The sequence below is a fragment of the Anser brachyrhynchus genome, assembly GCF_964034855.1.
Source record: "Anser brachyrhynchus genome assembly, chromosome: 9".
Lineage (NCBI taxonomy): Eukaryota > Metazoa > Chordata > Aves > Anseriformes > Anatidae > Anser > Anser brachyrhynchus.
In genome coordinates, this window is record NC_137703.1 from 10,709,258 (window position 1) to 10,734,063 (window position 24,806).

General features: G+C 71.2%; 1 protein-coding gene across 11 annotated transcripts; it reads right to left on the minus strand.

Moving 5' to 3' along the window:
- Window positions 1-905: 905 nt before the first annotated feature.
- Window positions 906-24,387, minus strand: TNK2 (tyrosine kinase non receptor 2). Of its 11 annotated transcripts, XM_080604344.1 has the most exons (18): window positions 23,630-24,386; window positions 21,037-21,186; window positions 17,419-17,705; window positions 12,788-12,965; window positions 12,572-12,642; window positions 11,013-11,225; window positions 10,724-10,876; window positions 10,246-10,523; window positions 9,997-10,123; window positions 9,750-9,896; window positions 9,452-9,546; window positions 6,459-6,653; window positions 4,820-4,911; window positions 4,209-4,253; window positions 2,098-3,449; window positions 1,556-1,651; window positions 1,333-1,460; window positions 906-1,223 (listed from the first exon to the last, which is right to left on the minus strand). In XM_080604344.1, exons 3-18 carry the CDS (start codon window positions 17,593-17,595, stop codon window positions 1,217-1,219), a joined length of 3,354 nt encoding a protein of 1,117 aa, XP_080460470.1. In that variant the 5' UTR covers window positions 17,596-17,705; window positions 21,037-21,186; window positions 23,630-24,386; the 3' UTR covers window positions 906-1,216. The 11 variants fall into 11 exon arrangements, with proteins under 11 accessions (XP_080460470.1, XP_080460474.1, XP_080460473.1 ...); XM_080604348.1 differs by lacking the exon at window positions 6,459-6,653 and having other exon boundaries at window positions 23,630-24,387; XM_080604347.1 differs by lacking the exon at window positions 4,209-4,253 and having other exon boundaries at window positions 23,630-24,384.
- Between the last annotated feature and the right edge of the window lie 419 nt (window positions 24,388-24,806).

Genomic DNA, 24,806 nt, shown 5'->3' on the forward strand with positions numbered 1-24,806 from the left:
TGCAACGGCCCCCCTGGACCTGGCAGGAGCCGTTACGGTAAAGAAACGCTTGCTTCCTCCCTCTCAGGGCCTATTCCAGCTCCGGGATTTTTTAAAGGGGGGGGGGGGGGGGGGAAACAAGTTGGTTAAGGCGTTGCGCCTCCCTCGCTTCATCGACACCCATCCCATGTCGACGACACGTCGTGACAGCTCTGGGTGGGGAAACTGAGGCACGGGAGAGCCCCAGCTGCCTGTACACAGGTGTCCCCCCAGCAGCACCACCAAACCTGCCTGTCCCCTGGGGAGCAGCGGGTGCCAGGGACCTGTGGCCATAGCGGGGTGACTCACGGGGACTTCTCCACCACCTCTGCATGCACACGGGGCAGAGGACACCCCAGGGACCACCGCATCCACCCCCCCTGTGCATTCAGGTGCTCCAGCACCCCGGAGGGCTTGGCCACCAAGGTCCCCCCCTTGGCGCGAGGTGGAACTTGGGGGAACCCAGCTAGAGGGGGGGGGGGTCCAACACATGCTGGGGGTGGATTAACACCGGCACCCCGGCTTGTGGGGTGCCAGCCCCCCACCCACCTCCCCGGCACCTGGCTGCGGCTTGGCGGTGCCACCCGGTTGCACAACGCCCCTCGCGTGGGTGGGGGCGACGCAGGGCTCGCCGCTCCCTGCCCGGGCATGAGTCACGAGCAGGCTCCCGGCACATCTGCTGCGGGGCGCGGGGGCGGCTGGAGCCGCGGGGAGGGGAAAGGGGGGGAACCGGGGTTGTGCCGCGGGGGTCCCCTTGCGGGGTGCCACGGGAGCATGGCTGCATCCCTCCTGGGAACGCGCGGCGTCCCTCTGCGGGGGGCTCAGGGACACCCCGGTCCCCGTGCGCTGGCAGGGAGGAAGCCAGGAGACGGGCACAGGCACCCTCCTCCTCTCCATAGAATATTTTATATATATATATAATATATATATATAATATATATATTAAAATTACATTTCTCTTTACAAAAAACAATTCAACAACAGGCCAGGGGACGGAGCACATCTCTCAAGCCAGGGCGCAGGCAGCCTGGCGCAGGGGCCGGGCCCTTCCCAGACCCTTTTGGGGCGCCCCCGTCCCCCAAGTGGGGCTCAGTCCAGAGTCCAGCAGCGGGTGGTGCGGCTCGGGGTGGGCACTGCGCGGCGGCCCCGCAGCCAGGCGCCTGCTCCGGATCCAACGCAGCTCGCCTGGTCCCCGCTGTCACCGCCTGCGAGGGGAGGACGTGAGATCAGGAGCGGGGGGGGGACAAGGCTGGAAGCCCGAGGGCAGCGCGGCGCGGAAGAGCAACCCCACGAGCCACCCCAAAAATAACTTACTTCTGCCGGGAGGAGCCGCAGGGGTCGAGGAGGTGGGAGCTGGCCTGCGCCAGGTTCCAGTCGAACATCTCCAGCACCCGGTGGCACTCCACGCGGGACTTCAGCCCCAGGCAGAAGAGCTGCTCCACCTGCAAGGGGACAGGGCGCGAGGACGGGGGGGGGGGGGTGGCAGGGGCGCTCCCACCCCCACGGGAGCTGGCGATGGCGCCGCAGCGTGCCGTACCTTCAGGTACTGGATGGCCCGTTGGACGTTCCAGCCGTGGTTCTGCAGGGCCGCCTGGCACTCCTCGGTGGTGACGCCGTGCACCATGTCCTGCACCTGGGGGAGGCTGACGGTCACCGCGTGCCACCAGCAAGGAGCTGGGGGGGGGGGGGGGCGGGTCAGGACACCAGGGATGCCCCCCCATGACTCCGTCCCCAGCTAGGAAGAGCTGGGCACCAGCAGCAGGGAGTCAAGGTGGGATTTCTGCCTCCTGCGCTGGGGTGCAGACCCCCAGCCACCTCCCTGTGCCCAGCAGGGACAGCCACCTTCCTCCCCCTTCCATGGGGCCAAGCCGTGGGTAGGGCTAATTTGGGTTAAAAGGGTCTCCAATCCCCATTTTGGGGCTGCTTTTTGCATGCCTGGGGACCCCTCGCAGCCACCCACTTGGGGACCGAACACGGGGAAACCGAGGCACGGGGTAGGGATGGCTGTTGCCCAAGCGACACAACAAGCCCACGGCCACCCGGCCAAAAGCCACCGCGTCCCCCGATGAAGCCGCTTACCAGCCGGATCTTCTCGGAGGGGCGGTAGCCATCCGGCCCATCGTAGACAATCTTCTGGAGGCTGCAGGAGGCTTTCACCAGGCACTTGGGCCCGAGGTTGCTGTTGTTGGAGGAGAAGTTGGCCTTGTAGTCCGGCTGCTGCTGCACCATGGGCCGGACGGTGGCCGTGGTGACCACGCGGGACGCCGGTGCCTCCTCGGGGCTTTTGGCCTCCTTGAAAAACTTCTCGTACTTGTCCAGGTAGGCAGGGCGCTCGGGCAGCAGGTAGTAGTGGGTGCTGCTGACCTTCTGCCCGTCCTTCACGATGGGCAGGATGCAGGGCCCCTTGGAGCAGTCCTTGCCCTGCGCCTGGATCACCTTGGGGGTGGCGTATTTGGGGTCGAGGGCGAAGCTCTGCGTGGTGGGCATGGGCTTCCCCGGCGAGGTGGAGAGGCAGGAGCACAGGGCGCCTCGCTGCTGGGGGGAGCCCACCTGCAGGGCCATGGGGCTGGGCGTCCGCGAGGTGGGCTGCGACAGCGGGTCCCGGGGGGGGATCTGGGGCGGCCGGTCCTCCTCGCCCCCCGAGGCCGGGGACAGCTCCCCCGACCAGCGCCCGGGCTCGTTGCGGCGCAGGGGCCGGGGCGGGATGGGGACGCGGGGAGGGATTTGGGGTTTGTCGTCTGCCGGGCAGGCGGCCGGCCCCCGGGGCACGTTGAACCTCTTCATGCACTCCTGCTGCAGCTCCTCGAAGATCTCGGTGGTCTGCGTCAGGCTGGGCTGCTTGGCCTCCTTGGGGGGCAGGAAGAGGTTGTCCTCCAGCCCCGCCGCCCGCTCGCCCTCGTCCACGAAGCCGTAGTTGGTCTCGCCCCGCTCGCGCGCCCTGGGCAGCCCGGCACGGCTGCCCCGCCGCCCGGGGGGGCTGTTGATGGAGCACACCTCGAAGTCGTCCTCGTCCTGCGCCACATCGTCGTAGGCGGGCGGCGGGGGCAAGGGCCGCGCGTCCCAGTCCACCACCGGCGTGGGGTGGAGGGGTCGGGGCAGGGCTCGCGTGGGGCTCTGCGGGGGGGTCTTGTCCAGCAGCGAGAAGGCCTCCATGGCCAGCTTGGCGAGGGAGGGGGCCGTCAGCTCCCCCACGGGCGAGGGGCTGGCGGGGGGCACCTCCTCCCCGAAGTCGATGAGGGTCACCTCGCCGCTCCCCGGTCCCTCGCTGGGCGGCCGGCCGGGCTGCCGCTCGCCCACCTTGGTGCCCGGCACGCGGGCAGAGGGCTTGGCCAGCCGCAGACCCTTCCCCGGGCCCGGCTTCTTCAGGCAGAGTTTTCGGAAGCCAGACGACAGGCCCTCGTCCTCCTCGCTGACCGGGTCGTAGGAGGGCTCTAGGATGCAAGGGAGAAGGCGGTGAGGGTCCCATCGCGTCACCCACCAACACCCCCAACTCCCGTCCCCAGGTGGGGACAACCCTCCTTGGGAATGACTCCAGATCCCAACTGCCCTCCTTCCCGAAGCCGCGGCGAGACCCCAGCATACAGGAAGCTCCCCCAAACCCATGGCACGGCAGCCTCAGCTCCACCACTCCGTGCCTCCTCGCCCCACTCCCACCTTGGCCACAGCAATGCTTGCCTTCCTGGGGCAGGATCCGGGGAGGGGGACGGGGGGTTGCACCCGAGGTGCCCCTGCCCTTCCCCACCCCCTGGGACCCTGCCCTGTCTCCCCCTTGCTCCACGGCCACCCCAGCGCATGCCACGCTGCAGCCATGCCCGGTCCAGCGGCACCCGGGTCAGTACCGGTGGCGGGTGGCCCCTCGGAGCGGTTAGTCCCCGCCGGTCCCTCCAGGGAAGACGTGCGAGGAGGGGGACAAGCCTGGAGACGCCCAGGGGCAGGCAGCACGGGCGGCACCATCTCCCCGGGGACGCCTGCCCTGGGTTTGGAGGGCTGGGGACGCGTTCCTCCGCGGGGAGCAGAGCCGCGCTGTCACCCGCGGGTGCCCGGCGGTGCCCGTGCGTGCCGGCGAGGGCCGGGGGCTGCCCCGGCTGAGAAGCGCACAGCACGCCCCGAGTACCTTGGAAGAAAGGAGCTAAGAGAGAAGAGAGGGGGGCACGAGCAGGGCTGGCGGCTCCCAGAACAGCCCGACTTACTCGTAAGCAGGATTGAAGGCTGAGGTGGGCGCGGAGGCGGCTGCCCTGCAGGAGAAGAGAGAGCCCGAGAGCAGGGGAGGCGCAGGGGGAGCGCGGGGAGCAAGCGGCAGCCGGGGCGGTTGTTAGCGGGGGCGCGGTGCATGCTTCGTACCCCCTCCAGCCGCTGCTGGCCGGGAGCAGATGCTGGTGCCCCCCCCCCCCCAGCTCCCCCCGGATTGCAGATTTAGGGGGTTGGTGGCACTCGCGCTGTGTCTGACCTCCCTCCCCGCCCGGGGACGTCGCGGCTCCGACTGCGCCGAGCCGATCTCCCCCGCAACGGGGAGCCCTGCCCCGGGAGGGGACGAGGGGCCCGGCCGAAGGCCAGCGGGGCAGAGTCCAGCCTGGCGGGGCTGGGCAGAGCCGCCCACACCGCTGGCACGCGCCGTCACCCCGGCTCCCTGCCACCCGGGGCTGCAGCAAGCGAGTGGCAGCAGAGAGACAGAGCGGAAGGGACGGAGGGACAGATCCTGCCCGTCACCCAGGTGAAAGGGCGCAGCTCCCGGCGCAGAGAGAAGGGACTTTGCGCAGCCGACGGGCTGGAGGCAGGGGGTGCAGGGGGAAAAGCTGCTTACTTTTAGCCCTTCCTGGAAGCTGGGTGGGTCTGGCAGCAGTCAGGTCCACACCTAAAATGTCAGGAGGGTCCATGGGATTTCCCAGGTACAGCCTGCGGGGAGAGAGAAGAGCGCCGCGGGGGCTCAGCAGGGCGCTGCGCAGGGCCCCCGCACTCCCCACGCTTGCAGCACGTGCTCGGGCGCACGTTCAGCACACCCCCGCCTACGGTGGGGGGCTGCTGGGGGGGCGAGAGGAGGAAAAACCTGCCCCTTGCTATGGGATGGGGACACGGGGAAGACCCCACAGCCCCTCCATCAAGCACCGTGCCCCGCAGGGAGATCCACATCCCGCTGCGAGCGCCGTCCCCGTGACTGCTGGCTGCCCGGGGATGCACCCCGAGAGGCTTTTCCCTCCAGGGCACAGCCCCCGGGTGCTATCCCGGTGCCACCCATCCCCTCCCCGGCTCCGGCACCCATCGGTGCACGACGTGCCACGCACACGAGGCACGGAGAGCCGCGGTGCCGCACCGGGGTGCTCGGGGGTGCCGCGTGCGCCCGGGGCACGGCGGGAGCAGCGCGGCGGGAGGCCCGGGCGAGCCGTCGCAAGCCAGGCGTGGTGAGGCAGGGAGCCGGCGGAGCCCCAAGGCCTGGGCGTGTGCCGGGCTCGGTGCGTTCTCCGCGGCCCGGACGGCACGTACCCAGGGCGCGTGCCCACGCAGCGGGGCGCGGGGAGGCCTGCCGGGGCACGAGGCGCGTCCGCGCACGCGCGGCGATGAAACGCTCCGGGGGGGCCGCCGGGACACGGCCCCGTGGGGACGGGGGCAGAATGGGATCGAGAGTACCAGCGGGGCCGTATCGGGCCGGGGTGCCCAACGGCCACGGGGATCGCCGGCCCATGGGATGCGGTGAGACGGGCGCGGGAGCTGGCTCGGCCCAGCGGGAGCTTTCCAGGCTTTGAAATCATACCCTGCCCCCCCCAAGCAGCCCTCCCACGGCCCCCCCAGCCCCAGCGCTGGCAGAGAGCCGCCGTGACCCCGCAGCAAGCCAGCGCACCCTGCCCACAGCTTCCTGGGCGCTGCGGCACCCCGGGGTGCGGGGTCCTGGCACCCAGCTCCTGCCAGGACACGCTGCACGATGCCCGGCCCCCCCTTTTTTTTTTTTTTTTATATATATATTTTGCTTTTTAAGAGGACACACGCTGTTAAAAGCACGCGGCCAGGCTGCACGCTCACACCGACTCCCCTCCAAGCACACGATGCCCCAGGACACCCCAAAAACGTCGGCAGCCACCTCTGGGGGGACATTTCCCCCGTCCCTATGCAGCAGGGGTGCTGCGAAGCACCGAGGGGCCACGAGGCTGGGACGAGGGGCTCCGTGCCCAGCCTGGCCCCACACCCCATCACGAGCAGCCCCACCAGCACAGCTCCGCGGCCCCCAAGCTCCCCCCCATGCAGCGCCCGACCCCGTTAGTGAGAAGAGGCGAGGGAGTTAGTCAAGCTGCGGGGACCCTGCCAGGAGCCACCAGCCCCAGCACACCAGGGAGGAAGAGGAGTTTTTTTTTTTTTTAAAGGGAGGAAAGCCAAGCTGTGGCTGGCTCCCGTGAAGGCGGGGGGGGGGGGGGGGAGGCAGCGGGGTGCAGAGAAGACAGAAAGTTTCTTACTCATCAATTTTATCGGGAAACCCCCAGCACTGCTGCGGGTTGGTGTCTCCATGGCCTGTGTGGATGAAGCTGTTTTTAAGCGGCTGGCTGATGTCGTGGGCCGACAGCCCCGCCACCGAGGTCACCGTGTTTCGGGGGAACTGGCCCACTTTTAGGGTCCGCTTATTCTGACCCCGCCACCAGTAATTCTCGGCCCTGAGGAACAAAAAGGACCTTCGTTACGGACGGCGTGGGAGGACGGCGAGACCCCCCCGGGGGTGGCGGTGGGAGCGGGGCACGCGCCCTGCCCCGGTGACACGGGAGGAGGCGAAGTGACTCACCCGGGGTCACGCAGGCAGGCGGTGGCACGGCCAGGGAGGGTGCCCCGGATCCTAACCCCGCACCCGTGGCGCGCTCTGCCCCCCACCCCGCGCCCCGGGAAGGGGTCAGGATCCGACCCGCTGGGGATGCGGGGGATGAGGAACGGAACTCCCTAAAGGACGTGCCCCTTCTGAGCCCCGGGTGGCGCAGGACGTGCAGGAGCCGTGGGGTGGGTGACACCCGTGTCCCACGCCACCAGGGGCAGCGCAAGCACCGTGCATGGGACCGAGCAGCTTGGGCGCTGCTGTCCAACCCCAAATATCCCAGCCCCCATGGGGGGAATTGAGGGGACCACGGTGAGGGACGCGGGGCTGTGGGGTCTCCCTTGCTTCCTTCCTACGTCACGGTGGAGCCCCGCGTGGGGTGAGCCTCCTGCAAGCAGGCTGGGCAGAGAAACCCCCTGGGGCCACCCCAGGGCAGGAGCAGCCAGGGGGGGACACGGCCACCAGCAGGGGTGGGACAGGGCAGCGGCAGAGCCCTGCCTCGGCGGGGGACACACACAGCTAGGGGACCCCAGGAGGGCACCCCGAGCAGCACCCCCAGCCTCTCCCCATCCCGCACCCGCCACATCCCCCCTGCCCCGCGCCGGGGGGACCCCAGGCGGGGGGGGGGGCTGCCTGCTGTCCCGCCAGGCCGTGCGGAGGGTGGCACTGCCGCCTGCGGTGCCAGCTCGGCGAGGCTGGCACGGGCCCCGCGGTTTCCTGGAGTCACCTGTGAGTCACCCGTGGCCACTAGCTCAGCCCTTTTCCTGTTTACCTTCCCTGCTCGCCGCCAGCCAGCCGCATTACTCAGCGCCGGGACCCCTCGGCGAGGCCGAGCCCGAGCCCAGCCGGCACCGGGCACCCTCCCTCGCCCGCAGCGTGCCGGGGAGGGCGGCCGAGGGGGGCCGGGGGCCGGGCCCCCCACCCTGGGAGGTCTCCCCCGCTCTCCTCCCCGCTCCCAGCAGCGCCCCGGAGGGATGCTGAGGCCAAGCTGCTCCCCTCTGCACCCCCCCCAGCCCCGCTGCTCGGACCCCCGGCACAAACCCGCTCCGGCCCCCCACCCCAAAAGCTGCCCCCCGCCCCGTTCCCCACCCCGCGGCCGGCTGGGCCCGCGGGGCTTTCAGGTAGGTCCTGCTGCCGTGTGTGCACGGAGCCGGGGGCCCCTTCCCCTGCCCACACACACGTACGCACGCCCGGCGCTCATTCAAACGACACGCAGGGGCTTGAAAAAGGGGTGGGGGGTGTTTACGGCGCCCCGGGCGGCCTCGCCGGGGCCGGATGCGGCCCCCCCAGGAGCCCCCCACCTGCTTTCCCCAACACCCGGCGAGGGGGGCAGCAACCCCTGGGGAAACTGAGGCACGGGGCGAGGGCTCGGTGCTCCTGCCTGTTGGGCACACCGGAGCACCAGCACCCGCTGCGGCCCCCGTTACCCCTTCCCGCACCCCCCCCCCCCCAGGCACCCCCAAACCGTGCCCGCCTGGGGAAACTGAGGTGGGAGAGGCTGCACCCCAGCTCCTCCGGCACCCCGTGCTCCCACAGCCCGTGCTCCCGGCACCACCGGCAGGGCCAGGGCACCCCGCCAGCGTCCCTCCCCGCCGCGTCCCAACCCGTGCGGTTCACCTGGGGCGAGCGCAGCCGGGGCGAGCGGCGGCAGCGGCAGCGGGGCCCCCAGCCCGCCCGTGATGCACCGGGGACGATGTGCGCGCTCTGGCACGGCCGCGCCGCCCTCCGCCGCTCCTTCCCTCCCTCCCTCGCTCCGCCGACGCCGTTTCCCTTCCCCTCCCCTCCCCTCCCTGCAATTAAACCACCACCGCCAGACCCTGGGCAAGAGTCATCGGCAGCCCGGGGAGAAAGCTGGTCCCTCCAGACACACAAATCCGGCCTGATTCACCTCCGGGCCGTGACTAAATGCAGGGATCTGGCCCCAGAGGAGGGGGGAGAGGGAAAGCAGCTCCTTTCTCCTCGCCTCCCCCCTGCTACGGGGCCACCCGGGGTGCTGGAGCGCTGCATGCCACCAGGAAGGGACGCTTTTGGGGGTGCCCCCTTGCTGTCCCCAAGCAGCATAATAGGGCTGGAGCGGGGCAGGAACCCTCAAGGGTGACCCCACTCCTAGGATGGGCACCTGGGGACAAAAAGTCCCCCCCCCGGCCTGAAGCACGGGGTCCTGGGACCCCCGGTTTGGGGGGGAACAAGGGCATCCAGCAGGGATGGAGGAGCCGGTAAGCGAAGCCTTCGGCGCAGGCAGAGGCCAGGCCACGGCGGCACGGAGCGCCCGGTGCCCCCGCGGTGACGGTGGCACGTCCCCGCCACTATCAGCAGGGAGCGGCCCCGGTGCGTGCGGCCGCCTGGCAGGCGTTTACCCGGGGCAAGGCCGGGGCAAAGCAACAAGTGCAGCGGGGTGAGTCAGCGGGGCCGGGTGGCGCAGGGAGCCTGGGCGGCGTGGGGAAGAGCCACGCTGCCCGCGGGCACGGCGGTGGCCCCGTGCCCCCAGCTGGGATGTCCCCATCGAGGGGGCCGCCCGCCTGTGGGGTCTCCAGCCAGGTGTGCCGGAGGGGGGGCAGAGCCCCCCCATCCCCACCCCGTCCCTACCCCAATTCTTGGGGTCCCCCGTCCCCGTGCGGGCTGGCACGCGGTCCCCCCGCCGTGCAATACCTGCCCTCGATGACGGTGATGATATCGTTCATCTGGATGTGCAGCTTGTCGGGCTCCTCGAAGTCCTGCAGGGCCCTCATGTCGGTGGGCTGGGCCTGGGGGGGGGACGGGGTGAGCACAAGGGGACATGAGCACGTGGGGACGCAGCATCCCCACGTCCCCTGGTTTGGGGTCGGGGAGCCCTGGCAATGGGCACGAGACCGAGTCACCCGCTCGGGTACCCTTAACTCTGCCCACGCTCCGGCACAGCTGATGGGAAGGGGGCACTGAGGACCCCATCCCCTCTCCCCCTGCCTACCTCCATCAGGAAGTCCCGCAGGGCCACGAAGGTCGGCCGGTCCTCGGGTTTGTGCGCCCAGCACTGCAGCATGACGTTGTAGACGTCCTGGGGACAGTCCTCGGGCCGCGGCAGCCGCTCGCCCTCCTTGTCGATCTTGTGCAGGATCTGCGGGGCAGGCAGCGCCGTTACGGGGTGCTGGGTCCCGGCTGGGCCTGGGGGCGCTGCGGGTGAGGGTGCTGGTCCCACGGGCACCATGCACACCCACCTGGCTGCCGTTGAGGCCGATCCAGGGCTCCTGCCCGTAGGTGAACATCTCCCAGAGCGTCACCCCAAACATCCAGGTGTCGCTGGCGTGGGAGAAGGTGCGTGTCTTGAGGCTCTCGGGAGCACACCTGAGTGAAGGTCACGAGCATCAGGAGGGACATGAGCATCAGGAGGGGCTGGGCAGAGCCCCCCGCTCCTCCTCCCTGGGTGTCAGCACCCTGGGGTGCTGCCCTCGGCTCCCCAGGCTCACCAGGCGAAGGGCACCTTGCGGTGCTCCTGCATCACGTAGTGGTCGTCGTTTTTGGGCAGGGCCCGCATGAGCCCGAAGTCCCCGATCTTGACCTGCTCGTTGGAGGCCAGCAGGATGTTGCGGGCGGCCAGGTCGCGGTGGATGAAGCGCTTGGACTCCAGGTAGGCCATGCCCTTGGCCACCTGGATGGCGTACTGGCACAGCGTGGAGATGAGGAAGTGGCCCTGGTTCTTCCGCAGACGGTCCAGGAGGGAGCCCAGCGGGGCCAGCTCCGTCACCTGGGCCGCGGGGAGGGGACAGCGGGGTGGTCAGGCCAGGGACACGTTATTTGGGGCTGCTTTCCAGCCCCGTTACGTCCCCAGTCCTGGGGATGCTGGTGGAGGACTCGGGGCACGGAGCCCATCGGGCTCACGGTGCCCTGTAGGATGGGATCACTGCCTCGGGAAGGGGTCAGTCCTGCTGCCCCCCCCGGACTCACCATCTTCATGGGGTGGGAGAGCACCACGCCGTAGAGGCGGATGAGGTTCTTGTGGTCCAGGGAGTGCATGGCGTTCACCTCGCGGATGAAGTCGTCCAGCACCTCCGGCTGGCTCAGCACGTCCGTCTTGAGGCACTTCACGGCCACGTTGAGCTACAGCCAAATAATAAAGATTAAATAAACCAAATACAGCCACGGGACCGGGCACGACACCTTCCCAGGGGGTCTCCCCGTGCCCAGCCCCCCCCAACGCCACGAGCAGCAGCGGCGCGGGCGCGCGGCCCCTCACCGTCTTGCCGGCGGGCGTGCACCACTCGCCGCGGCGCACGACGCCGAAGGAGCCATCGCCCAGCTTCTCGAAGAGCGACAGGTCCCGCTCCCGGATCAGGCAGGTCAGCGAGTGCTGGCCCCCGGTGTCCGGGGGGGGCGGCGTGGGCGGCTTGCGGAAGGTGCTCTGGGGCTGGGGGGGCAGCTCCGACTCGGGGCGCTTGCCGCTGAACACCTGTGGGGCGCAGAGGGGTGTGGGATGGGGGCGCGGAGACACGTGGGGACCCCAAACCTTCCTGCCCGCTGGCGGGCACAGCTCGCCTCAGTTTCCCCTTCCCATAATGGTGATATCGGTGCCCATCTGGTGCCAACCAGGCCACCCCATCCACCTCTTGGTGTTGGGAGTGGTGCCAATAAATCGCCTGCACGTACAGTCTGGCACCTAATGATGACCCCAGCTCTTTCCCCAGGCAGGCTGGCTGCAGCAGGCTCCTCTCCTCTGGCTGCCTGCTTGCTGAGCCGCGATTCGGGATGGAGAGAGGGAAGAGGCCACCCCCCCAGGAGCCCAGAAGGTCCCCGGGCGCTCCTCGGCCGGGCTGCGGCCGCACGATGTGCCTGGGCAGCGGGCCAAGAGAAACCTCCAGCGCGGTGACACATCCCCGCAGCGACGTGGGCCTTGCAACACGCGCTGCTGCCGCCACCACCACCCCGGCTGCCGGGCCCTGCCACCCGCCCTGCGTCGGTCACCAGCCCAGAGGGGACGGGGATGGGCTCTCCCTGGGGATGGACTCTCCATGCCTCGCCTCCCCACCGGGCCCGAGCACCGGGAAGGGAAGGGATGGGGTCCGTCCCAGCCCCGGCTCCCAGCTGGGGATGCTGGCACCTGCGCGGGGGCCGGGGCAGGCATGCGGCCGGGGTGGGAGGTGGCATTTCTCGGCCCGGCGCGAGGCTGAGTCGCCTTCTATTAAAAGCCCATCCCGGCCCCGGCTCGGCCCAGATGAGTCACGAAAGGGAGAGGCCACGACCCAGCGCCCAGCTGGCAAGCGCACGGGCGTTTTGGGGGTGCGAGGCGCCCAGGGGTGCAGCACCCCGGGGGCACAAGGGACACCCGCGCGCATCCCGGGGTCCCCTGCCTCGGTGCTGCGGGGCACTGGGGCAGGCAGGGGGACGGACAGCGGGGATGCTGCCCATGGAGCCGGCTGAGGCTCTGCTACTAATTAGCTCTGAATGAGTTTCCTGGAAAAAAAAAGAGGCAAATCACGCGAGGGGAATGAATTTCCTGACCGCTGTCCCTAGGCTGTGAAGCAACCCGTGCGGGGCCGGGCAGGGTGACGCCGCAGCAGGACATGCGGCGGGGGCTTGTGTCCCGATCCCTGCCAGCACCGGGGGGGACAGGGCTGTCCCCAGTACCCTGCAGCACTGGGAGAGACGGGCACCGAGAGGGCCAAGGGAGAAATGTGGGAAGGAGGTGGCAGAGGGGCACACAGAAACCAGCTCCTTGCACGGGGCCGAGGCAGCGCCATTCCTCCGGCGTGCCTCAGTTTCCCCGTCACACCCTCCCTGCCCCTCTCCCGGCCGTACCTTGCTCATCCAGGATTTCCTCTTGCACATGGCTTTCCTCCGCTTCACCGCCTCCCACAGCCGCCGCTGGCCTGCAGGACACGGGGACTGTCACCAACGCGGGGGTCCCCTCCCGAGAAAAACCCCTCTCCATCCCTTGGGACCACACGTCCCTCTGGGCTCCCCCAAAAATGGGGTGCAGCCAAACGGGGGGATATCTGGGGGGGATGTACGCACCGGGGCGCCCCATGCCGATCTTCTCCAGATCCTCATTTTTGACGTACTCGAAGTGGGAGAGGCGGGTGACGTTGAGCTCGTCCCGGATGCGCAGGAAGTACTGCTGCAGCTGCAGCTCGGTGAGCAGCTCCAGCAGCCAGTCCGTGCCCTCCTCCGACTGCATGCTACAGCTCAGCTTCTGCCGGACACCGCGCCTGGTTAGCGGGGACCCTGCCCTGCTCCCCTCCGTCCCCAGGGGCCCGTCCCTCTCCTGCCACCTGCAGCCCAAAGGGGCTGAAAGCTGGGGCTGGTCCCTGTGCCAGCAGGGACGGGGGATGCGAGGGACTCACCTCCTGCAGAGCAGGACCCGCGGGGAAGGGCAGGGACCCCATCTCTGCCCCACTGTGCCCACAGCCCCGCTGAAGCCGGGGATGGAGACGGGTCAGAACCTGAGGCACGGCATGGATGTCCCCGATTCCAGCCCCATGCAAGGGGAACATCACAACCCAGCACCTTGTAAGGGATGCTCCGTGCCCTGGCACCACACATGCACGCGGGGCACCCCAGCCGCTGCCTGCCAGGCTCCCTGTGCCCAGCTGGAGTGGCTGACAGCGGAGGCGGCAGCCGTCCCCAGCAGGGACAGACCCCACAGCACTGCCTCAGTGTCCCCTCGTGTCCCCGCACACCCAGCAGGGCCGGGACGGGGCACAGACCTGTGGCTCTGCCACGGGGTGGTGGCCCTGTGCCGGCAGCCTCGGGGAAGGGACGGATGGGGACGCAGAGCCATGAGGGTGTGGGGGACGAGGACGGGGTCCAAGCAGCGTCCCGGTGCTGCCGGCATCGCCCCCCTGCAGCTGCGCGAGGCACGGGGCCAGCTCCCGGCAGGGATCTCCGCATCCCCCCCAAAACGCACCCCTTGCCGCATCGCGCCCCTGCCCGAGATCACAGCCGTTCCGGGAAGGGACCCGGCTCTGCCCCCCGCCCCCGAGAGCCGGAGGGGACGTGGGAAAGCCCCCCCCGGCCCGGCCCCACCGCCGGGCAGCCCCCTCCATCCTCTCCTTTCCCCCAGGATTAGACATGACCCCCCCCCCCCCCCCACGCTCTCGGGTCCGCGTCACCGTGATCCCGATCCTCGGCACGGGGCTAAAAATACGGCGGGCGCGGCAGGCGGCCGGGCACGGGGCACGCGGGGGCACCCGCGGCACGGGGAGCCGGCGGCTCCCGGCACGGACGGGGCCACCCGGGTCCCCTGCCCGTGGGCACCGGGGTGGGGGTGACGGCCACTTACTCGGTAGACGCGGAAGCGGGTGAGGAACGGGAAGGAACGGCGCAGCGTCTCGAAGCGTCGCATCCTGTTTGGCCGGCCACCGGGCAAGGCGGCCTCGTCCCTGGAGCCAGCCTCGCCCGGGGCACCGCGGCCGCCCGCACGCTCCTGCTGCTCCTCCGGGGGCACGTCCCCTGCCTGGTGACGGTGTCACCGGGGCGCAGAGCGCTCAGCGGAGCCGGGGGAGCCGCGGAGGAGTCACGGTGGCTACAGCCTGGTGGGTGACGGCCTCCTCCCGGCCCCCGCGCCGCTCTTTGCCAGCTGGGCACGGCCACCCCACAGATCCCCCGGTGCAAGCAGGGGGCTCAGCGCATCCCCGCAGCACCGGGGCTGGCGGCAGGACGCGGGGCTGCCCCTCTCCTCCTCCTCCTCCTCCTTCCTTCGCGCTCTCCAGCCTCTCCTTCCCGACCGTCCTGCCCTCCCCTTCCCGAACGCAATCGGGCCGGGGCCGGACCGGAGCCGTGGCGTTGGCGTTTTCCGAGCAGCGGCCGTGGGCTCGCTCCTGGCTTTCTGTGGGGCTCCCCCCCCCCCCCCCGCCCCGGGGCTGGCAGCCGGGCATCGACCGCCGTCCTGGCCCGGCTGCCCGCGCAGCCCGTGTCCCAGGAGGGTTTATTTTAGCTGCGCGTTGGCCCGGCGTTGGGCCGCGAGCCCAGGGGGGGCCGGGCTCCGATCAATGTGCTGCTTTCTCTCTTGTTCAGCGGGCGCTCCGGCAGCTGCACCGCCTGGGAGACCGGACCCCCGGCTCCCATTGCCATGGAAACCTCGCTCCGGCCTTGGGAAACGTTCCCGGGCCTCAGTTTCCCCCCCCCCCCTCCAAGGAAGCGAGGAGGGAGGGGAGACATCCGGCCCCGCGCTCCCAAAAGGAGGCGGCAGGCACGACGCCAGGGTGACGGGCACCGTGCCGCTGCCGCCGTCGCCCCCGTGGGCCCAAAGGGACGGCGGGCGCGCTGCCGGCCCCGCAGGCCTGCGCCTGTCTGCCCGGGTGCCAGGCCCTGCGGGGTGCTGGGGGAGGTGGGCACGGGACCCTCCGCGGCCACCGGTGTCCCGGGGCTGGCTCCTGTCCCCGATGGGGCCGGGGCCAAGGGCTGGCACCCGAACACGGGCGCGTTGTCCGCCGGCGAGCTCCCCGGGGAGAACAGCTGGCGGTGCCGGCAGCCGCGGCGTGAGAGAGGAAAGACCCGGGGCACTCGCCTGCTGCGCCCCCCCCCCCCCCCCAAATCTCCAGTGCTGGACCCCCGCTGCGGCCCTGGCTGTGCCGAGGTGCCCGGGAAGGGGATGGGGCAGGCGGGGAGCCCTCGCTGCGCTGGAGGAGCCTCCGCGGTGGCTCCCACCGCCGGGATCCCGGCCGGCACCCGGCACAACAGCCCCATTGACCGGGCACAGCCGGGCACGGTGCCCTCGGCACCAAGCTCTGCCACGCGCCGGCTCCCCGGCCCGGGGGACGCCGGGGATGTGGGGGGTTCCCTGCCCCACGCCGGTGCATGGCCCCCAGCAGCCTGGGGCAGCATCTGCGCTGCCTCCAGCACCCCCAAGCCCCCGGGCAAGGCTGCCCAGGTCAGCGCAGTGCAGCAGGCAGGGCCTGATCCTGCACAGCCAGGGGCTCTGGCTGTGCTCGCTGTGCTGGGGAGGCTCCGTGCCTCAGTTTCCCTCCTGGCATTGGGCTCACACATGCAGGGGTAGCACGGAGACCTTGGGTCAGAGACCAGCGAGCAGAGTCTGATGGTGATCGCCACGCCAGCACAACAGCAGGGTGCGGGGTCACTGTCCCCAAAGGCTGTGGGACGCAGACAACAGCCCCTCAAAACCCAGGATACTGCATAGAGCCACGGCGCAGGGCGCGAGGGGCTGGGTAGCACAGTGCAGCCGGGGAGAACGGCGCTCCGTGCCCCCCCCCCCCAGCCCAACCTGCAGCTCGGGGGATGCACCCTACGTGCGCACACACTCATGCGCAGGCGGTGCCGACTCTCACGTGCACCCCAGGACCACACACGCGCGCTCCTGCAACCACACGCACCACGCACACACCCCGACACGTGCGCGACCGCAACCGCACCACCGCCGCCCCCCGGCGCGCGTGCTAACGGCGCCCAAACCCATCGCCTCCGCGCATCCCCCCCGCTCCATCCCCACCACCACCACCACCCTCCCCGCAGCTCCCGCTGTGCCCGGGCGCACGTGCGCAAACACCCCGAGCCCCGCGGCAAAGCCCCCGGTGCTCCCCCTGCGCCCAGCAGCGCCCGCACCCTGCTCCCCCGTGCACACACATCCATCGTGCCCGGGCACCGCGCGCCCACGGGCACCCACCCGCGGCACGGCGTGGCACACACGTCACGGCTGCCCGCTGGCACCCGGCTCACCCCTGCCAGCCACGCAGCCGTCGGCGCATCGCACACACCGTGCACGCCCTCCCGAGGCGGCGTGCGGGGGTGCAAAGGCACCCCGTCTGTCTCCCACGCTCAGCGCTGCCCGCGATGGCACCCCGACATCCCCGCCGGCACCCACAAGGTGCCTGCGCGCCGGTGTGCTCCTTGCACCCCCAGCACAGACCGGTTACGCGCAGCTTTATGCCCCCCCAGCTGTGCCCACACCCCCGTGCACACATCATCCATACGTGCACCCCCCGTTTTTCCACCTCCCCAGAGCAGCAGGTGCCCGGGGTGCGCAGATCCTGACCCCACACCGGACCCTTCCCCAGCATCCATGCAGCCCCCACCCCTCGCTCTCATTTGGGGAAACCGAGGCACGGCAGGTGAGAAGCACCAAGGCACCTGCCGGCCCCCTTCGTGGGGGGGAAGGGGCGACTCCTAATTTGCCCAGGGTCACCCAGGGCGGGGGACACGTGTCCCTGCCAGCGTGGATGGCCACCAGCCTGGCCACCGGCCGCCCACGCCGGGCACCGTGCCCGCCCTGCGGCACCCCCTCCGTCCCCAGACCTGTGCCAGCACCTGCCGAGCCAAGCTCCTGCCATGCCCCGAGCTGCATCGGGAAGGGACAATATGTGCCGCTGCGGGGACACCTGGGTCCCCACCCCAGCACTGCCCCCCTTTTCCCCCCCAGCAATGACATTCCTGCCCCCATGCCTCAGTTTCCCCAGCAGGCAGGAGCAGCCAGCCCCGCTCGTGGCTCAGGACAGGAGCGCAGCCATGCGGGGCGGGTGCCGTCCCCATGCCACCCCCGCAGCCGGACGCCGCAGGGCCCCGACACAGAGATGCCATGCAGGGGAGCATCGCTACGAGCCCCCCACCCCCACCCCACGGCCCAGCAGGACCCAGCACCTCTCGGGGACACGCGTGCCACCGGTTCCCCGCGGCTCCCCCCCGGCACTGACCCGCCGGCACGGCATGCCCAGGGTGACGTCCTGCTGGGGGGGCCGCCCGTGGCGCCCACCGCCCGGCCGCGGGGCTCGCAGCCCGGTGCTGTCCGAGAGGCTGTGGGGCAGGGGGCCGAGCATCTCCTCCTCCTCCTCGGCGCTGCTCAGGCGCTGGTAGTCGCATCTCTCGCCCATGGCTGGGGCCGCGGCGGTGGCGGCGAGCGGGGGGCTCTGCGGAGACGCCCGCGCCTGCCTGGGGGCGGCGAGGGCTGGAGCCGGGTGTGGGATCACATGGCAGAAAGTTGCTGCAGTTCCGGAAAACAGCGAGAGGGTGAAGGTGACCGCGGTGATGGAGGGGAAGGAGGGAGGGTGTTGGAGGGGCGGATGGATGCAGAGGGGAGGGAAAAAAAAAAAACAACAGAGAAAAGGGCAGCCCCTTGGGCACCCGTCCTCACCCCGAGCCCTGGCATCGCCGCCTTCCTCCCGGCTCCGCTGCCTGCGTGCCCGCTGTCCCCCCCGGCGCCCGAGCGGGGAGGAGGTGGCATCGGTGGTGGTGGCGGCATCGCCGCCCGCGCTGGCGGCCCCCTTCTCCCCCCAGCCCAGCGGAGGGGAGCAGCGGGGAGCAGCGCCCAGCGGCTGCGGCTCTGCGGCAAGCGGGGTGGGGACGGGGGCAGCGTGCCCCCCTGCGGGGCGCCCACGGGGGGCGAGGGGAGGCGGGGAGCGCAGCATCCTCGGCATCCCTCCCGCTGCGGGCACCCCCGCGCCGGCGGAGGGGGAAGGGATGCTCGGGGAAGATGGCTGCTCCGCAGCGAGCCGGCAGCGGGGCCGCGCTGGCGCAAGCTCGGCAGGGCAGGGAGAGCGGCCGGGCCCCGGTTTGATGGGGTCCTGGGGTTGTGGGGTTGGGGGGGGATGTGCCGGGAGGGTTTATCCTGCGATCAACCCTCTCGCTGCCCTTATCACGGCGCTGGGGGGTCTCCAGGATGATGCGTCTGCCTGCAGCCCTCCGGCATCAGATGTGGTTCCAGGGGGTGGGAAGCCACCCCCTGCACGGGGAGATGGGGAACCGGGACGGGGGGCCTGTCCGCGTCCCATCGGAGCCACCCCCGGGCCCTGACACCGCCCGGCTGCATGGGGGCAGAGCCCCCCGAGCAGAGCTGTGAGCACGGGAGGAGGCAGAGGGTGGGGGCCCTGCAGCCCCCCCGCACCTGCCTGTGCTCGGAGGCGTCGCGCAGCCCTGGGGACCAAAAGGCTCCTGGTGCCAACACCGCAGGGCACGATGACACACCCCGTCCCCCACAAACACTCCTGCGTACCCCCATCTCTCCCCAGTGACCCCCCCACAGCCACCCCTTTATTCTCCCCTTCACCCCCACCGTGCATCCAAACCCCTGGCTGATCTGGGGGTGTGTAGGGGGGGTGACACCAGGTGGCCCATCCTGTGTCCCCCCACACCACCCCTGCTCCCATCACACCCCACATCCCGGGGGGCACCGACCCCGGGGGGCTGTACAGGGGGCGGGTTGCGCCCCGGGCAGGCTCTCGGCGGCTCCTCCTGCCATACCACAGAGGTGAGCTCAGCCGCCGAGCCGAGCCCGCGGGCGCGGGGCGTGGGAGCAGCCAGCCGCCCCCGCGCGCGGCCCGCCGGCGTCACCGCGCTGGCACGCCGCGGGCCGGTGACTGACGCACGTGCTATGTGTGCCACCGGCCCTCCAGCCACCCAGTGCCCGTGTCTGTGTCCCCACCACCATCCCATCCCACCCAGACCTTCCCTCCCCCCGGTGCTGGCGGAGGAGCGGTGCGGCGGGGGGGGTCCGCGCCCCGTCCCCGCAGGGTCACCCCGCGCATCCCGGCCAGCCCCAGGTGACACGGGGTGGGTGGCACGAGCCTCTGGGTGTTGCGCTGGGGACCGAAACCGTGCCGATCCCAGCACCACGGACCCTCAGGTGCTGGCTCAGCCAAAACCCAAAGCATGAGGTCTCCGGAGCAGGACGGAGAGCACGACACCCGCCATTCCCACCGAAACCACGGCCACCGAAGCCCCCGGGGCGGTGACAGTCACGGTGACCACAGGGCGTCCCTCCCACCGCAGTGACACCAGCCCTCCCCAGCCCTCCAGGCAAACCAGCATCCCAATTTGTCCTCGCATCCCTCTCAGCATCCCCGGGGCGCACGCAGCGGCATCCCGCCCTGCGCCCACCCTTGCCCCCGCTCACGGCACCCTGGGGAGCCGTCGGGGCTCCGAAATAGGGCAGCCCCCCCCCCAAGTTGGGGGGACCGGGTCCCCGCTCACCTCCAGCGCATCGCCCCGCTCGCCGTCACATCTGGCCGCGCTGGGGCCCGCCACCCCGCCTGCCACCTTCCTGGTGGCAGTGTCACCTGGAAGTGATGTCACCGGCAGCGGCACGGCCGCGGCGCCCCGGGCTGGCTCGCTCAGCCCTGGCGGGGCCCAGGGGCGGCCCCAAATTGCACTGACAACACTCCCCGGGCCGGCTGCTCCGGCGCAGGCGTGCGCGCACACACGTGCAAACACACACACAGAGCACGGCGCGGTGAGGAACAGGGCTGCCGGCTGCATCCTGCCCGCCCGCGGGATGCTGCTGCCCATGCTCCCCGGGGACCACCCGCTGCCGTGCCGCCCCAGTCCCCTCCACGTCTCGGTGAGCCCATACCGCCGTGTGTTTCGCCTCCGGCACCCGACGCAGCTCGCTGGGGTGTCCCGAGCAGCCGGCACGGAGGGACGGTGACACCCGCGGCGGGGGCGGACGGCGAGGACGGGGCGCCAGGTGCCCCCACACTGCGCTCTCCGTGCCACCGGAGCCCGATGCCATGGCCGGATCCTGCCCCAGCGCGTCCCCTCCTCTCCGGGCAGCAATCGTCCCTCGGAGCCTGTCCGGGAGCAGCCGCACCCAGCGGTGCCCCCCCCGCCCTGACAAAGCCCGGCGCAACCCCAATCCTCTCCCTAAGCCTCTTTCCTCTGCTAAATCCCCGCCGTATGGCGAGCGGTGGCGGCACAGGCAGCCAAGGGGCAGGCTGAGGGCATGCTGTGCTCCCAGCGTGGCTAGCAGCCCGCCTGGCTGGACCACGAGCCCACACGCAGCCACGGCAGCCCATCGCGCCTGAGGGGCTGATCCCCATCTCTGCATCTGCAGCAGGATCCGGCCCGGTCCACAACGCATCCCCAGGGGCGATGGGGGAAACAACGGGGCCAGGTGCGCGCCCTGTGCTGCCCAGGGTGCATGGAGAGGGGCAGGGGGCACACACGACCCCCTGGCCAACCCCCACCTCATCCCCATCTCCATTTGTCACCGAGCAGGGCAAGCACCGGGCTGGTTTAAGGGACAAACCAGCCCTGCTTCGGCACGAAGAGGCAGGAGAGCGGTGCAAGCCGGGGGAAAGGGCGAGAACGCATGCAGCGACCGCGTTCCCCGCGGGCACCCCCGAGCACAGCACCCCCCCAGCACCCAGCTGGGCCCCGTGCCCAGGGCAGCACCGGCAGAGCGCGCAGCTGAGCCCGGCGTTGCCACGAGAGGGCACTGGGCTCGGTGTCAGCGAGCACTCGGAGGGACACCCCCCTTTGCAAACCAGCACCCCAAGGCAAAGCTGGTCCGTGCCCAACAGCCCCCGTGCTGATCCTACCTGGGCCGGGGCGGCCGCGCTGCTGGGGTCCCCTGGCAGGGCTGCTCCGTTTTCCGGTGTCCCCGCGAGGCCGGCGGTGACGCAGGATGGCGTCAGGGCTTCGCCTGCGCAGCCATGGCAGGGCTCCGCTCACGCTGGCCGCAGGGTCCCCTGGGGCCAAGCAGGAAGGAGAGGTCAGGATGGGATCCTGCTGACCCCGCACCCGTCGCCTGCCCCAAACCCTGTAAGGGCGGAAAACCAAAGCCGGGGTCTGATGGGAGCCCCCCAAAATGCCCACCTGTGGCTGGCATGGCAGCACCCACAGGTACCCTGGCCACGGAGCACCAGCCTTGTGCACGGGGGGATCTGTCTGGCCGGCGTTGGGGGCCAGGTCAGAGCTGGAAATGTCACCCTGCACCCATGGCTGGGCTCCTGCTCCCCTGTGAAGGAGCTTATCGGGGCCACGGGGAGGGAGAGGGGCTCAGCACCCCTGGGTGTCGGGCAGGCTTTGCCCCATGGTGCCCCCAGCCCCATGTCCCCCCCGGGGCTCAGGCACATCCAGGAACCCCCGACCTGCCCCAGCACCTGGCGCTGGGAAGGGGCGGCGGTTTGGAGCAGAGCAGTGCCCTGGCCAGACCATTGAGCATCTGCTAGTCATTAGCGCTAATTGAAGGCAGCCTAATTGGCCGGGCTGCAGCATGGGCAGTGCCCCCTGGGGCTGCTCAGCCAGTGCAGCAAGCAGAGAGCTGGGAACCTGGCTGCAGAGGGGCAGCCGGGCACCCCGCGGGGGACAGGGCACCCAAGGGACCCTTCTGTACTGTGTGGGAGCAGGAGCCGCACGGTCTCACCCTCTCCTGTGGCACCACACCTGCAGGAACCGGTGGTACCGGCACAGGAGGCCCAGCTGCCCCCTCCCTGCAGGCACAGCCCCCCCAGCACCGCAGCACCCCCCGGCTCTCCTCCTCCTCTTCCTCCATCCGTAGCAGCTGCAGCGTCCCAGCGCCGCGGGGTGAAGGCGCTGCCCGGAGCCTTGGGACGCTGCCGAGGGCTGCGGTGGCGGCAGGGGGAGGAGGGAGACTTTCTCCCTAAAGCTCCCCGGGGCTGGCACCCCCAGCCCAAGGCGATGCTCAGCCAGCATCAAGGGGTGCCCGTGGGCGAGCGTCGGATGGGCTGGGGGCTCGAAACGGCCTCCGAGCCCTTCCCAAAGGGAGCAGGAGGCAGAGACGCCTGGGAAGCTTCCCCCTGGCCCTACAACCCGGGTGCGCGGGGGGAAGCTGCTCCCCCCGTTGTGCCCCCCGAGCCCCAGGGGAGCTGAGTCACGGCTGCCACCCCCGCGCCCTGCCCGGGGCAGCGGCAGAAGCAGAGCCGGGCACCACCGGCGGCCTCGCAGCCGCGCTTCCCACAATGCCCCACCGGCACCACGCCCCGCGCTAATGAACACCGGGCTAACGAGGCCCCGGGGTGGCTCGAGGGGCTGCTAACTGGTTGCACAGCCCCGAATCCCGCTGGCGCGCCCCCGCCCGCGCCCCCAGGCAGGGGTTGGTTCGAGCGGGACCGCGGGATGGGGTTTTACCTGCTCGGGGGGGGCTCCCTAAAAAGGGTCCTGGAGGAGCAGCCCCCCCATCCTGCCCGGCTCCTCGTGCACACCCCGCGCTCAGGTCGCAATTTTAGCAGGGTTTCCCAAAACCCGACGACCTTTGCCAATTCGCCAGCGAGGGTTTGGATGCAGGGGCCCGGCACCACGAGGGCACCCACGGCGCAGGGCGGCGCGCCGACGCCGCAGCGGCCCGGGGAACTCAGGGCAGGGGGGAGAGGCCGTGCCGGGGCGGCACCACGGAGGCGAGCGCGTGGGGAAGCGGCAGCGCCGGGCTCTGCCTCGGCCTGCCCTGCCCAGACGGCACGGCCCTGGCGCTTCCCCGGCCCGGGGCATGCGGGAGCCACGGCGGCGGCTGCGGGCAGGGAGGCTGCCCCGTGCCCGGGGTTGCTGCGGCTCCTCCAGCCAGCAGGGCGAGGGGCACGGGGCTGAGCTGCTGGCTGCGGGTAACTGGGGTGGCTCCAAACCCGTCCGGAGCTGTGAAGCCGGAGAAGCAGCAGTGAGAGGACGGCAGCAGAGCAGGGTTCCTCCTCCTGCTGGGGAAGGATCCGTGCCGAGGCTGCCGAGAGCGCGTCGCCAGAGTTAACTTTTAGAGCAAGCAAGAAAAAGCGAGCGAAAGAAAGCGTCCTGAGCGCTTTGGTGAGAAAAACCTGCCCCGATGCGGCCAGAGGCGGATGTGACGGGGACGCGGAGGGTCTCCGTGCTGCTCCCAGCGCTGGCAGCGGCGCGACGCCCCCGAGATGCGGGGCCGTGCCCGGAGGACAAGGGTCCTCTGTTCAGCCCGGGGAGGAGGAAGAGCAGAGCAAAAGGAAAAAAAAAAAAAAAAAGAAAAAAAAAAAAGGAATCCTTCCCCCGGCTTCCGCTGCGGGTTCAGACACCAAACCTCGGCGGAGGGGAGCAGGGGGACCGAGGGCGAGCATCCCTGGTGCCTGCTGCCGGGGATGCCCGCAGTGCTGCAGGGCACGGTGCCAGCGCCGCACCGCCTCCGCCAGCGGTCCCGGTGCCCGCGTCGCCCCTTACCTCGACGCTCACGGCCGTGGCATCCCTCGCCGGGTGTCCGGTGCCGGCGTGGTGGTGTCGGCGGGGCGAGGAGGGCCGCGGGCGGGCGGCATGGCGGGGGGGGCGCGCTCGGCGGGGTCTCCGCCTTCACACCCTGGCCTGGCGTCGTCGCGGGGGCCACGTGCCGGGGGGCTGCTCCTGCTCCCCGCGGTAGCGCTCGCCCTCCTCCTGCACCCCACCCAGCGCCTCCCCTTCCTCCTGCCGACCCCTGCGCACCCACCAGCGGGCTCGCCCCGGGGGGCTGCCGCTGTCCCTGCGGGCGCCGCGCTCCTGCTGCGCCCTGCGGCTCGGGCCCTGCTCCTGCCGCGCTTTGGGGCCGCGCTCCTGCACCCCGCGCCCACCCGCCCGGACCCTCCTGGCCCCGGGGCTGTCCCCCTCGGCCCCCCTCGCCCTCCGCACGCCCACCCGAGGCTCGCCGGGGCTCGGCCGCCCCCTGGGAGCCCCCTGCTGCTCGCGGGGGCGCCGCAAGCCCGGCGGGGGCTTGGTGCCCACGGTGGGCACCGGCCGGTCGCCGCGCTCCTGCAGCCCCGCGCGCACCCCCAGCAGCACCCGCTGCCACTGCCCCGGCCGCCCGGCCCCGCCGCCGCCGCCGCCGCCCTCCGGTGCCCTCCCGCCGGTCACCAGCTCCTGGCCCCGGGCTCCCAGCCCCGCTTCTTGCACCCCCTCCGCCAAGCCCCCCGCCTCCTGCACCCCCGGGGCCACGCCGCCGCCTTCCTCCACCCCCGGGCTCAGCCCCCCGCCCTCCGCGACCCCCGGCCCCCGGATGGTGCAGGCGGCGCCCCCCGGCCCCGCACGCTGGGGGCTCGGCTCCGGCGCCCGCTTCCCGGAGCCGCAGCCCGCCCCCCCCCCGCCGCGGCCTCCCCCCCCCCCCACCAACCCCGCACGGCCCCTACCCCGCCGCGGTGCGCGCTCCCCGCCGCCGGGGCGCGCTCCCGGGGCCGCGCGCTCCCGCCCCGGCGCCGCTCTTAAAGGAGCCGCGCCCCCGGCTTTTACGTAACGGGAAGGGAGGGGGGGGTTAGGGGGGGTGAGGAGGGACGGAGGGGCAGGGAAGGGCCGGGGGAAGGGAGGGCGGACGGGCAGACGGACGTGGGGTGCCCGGGGGCAGCGAGGGAGGAAGGAGCTCCTCGGGCACGGGCCC

Coding starts and splice junctions, on each gene's coding strand:
- TNK2 (XM_080604351.1), bottom strand. CDS start 18,138: ATGCCGAGGATGCTGCGCTCCCCGCCTCCCCTCGCCCCCCGTGGGCGC. Junction 10,124..10,245: donor CGCAAGGTGCCCTTCGCCTG/GTGAGCCTGGGG, acceptor ACCTTCACTCAG/GTGTGCTCCCGAGAGCCTCA. Junction 3,450..4,208: donor GCCTTCAATCCTGCTTACGA/GTAAGTCGGGCT, acceptor CTTGCATCCTAG/AGCCCTCCTACGACCCGGTC.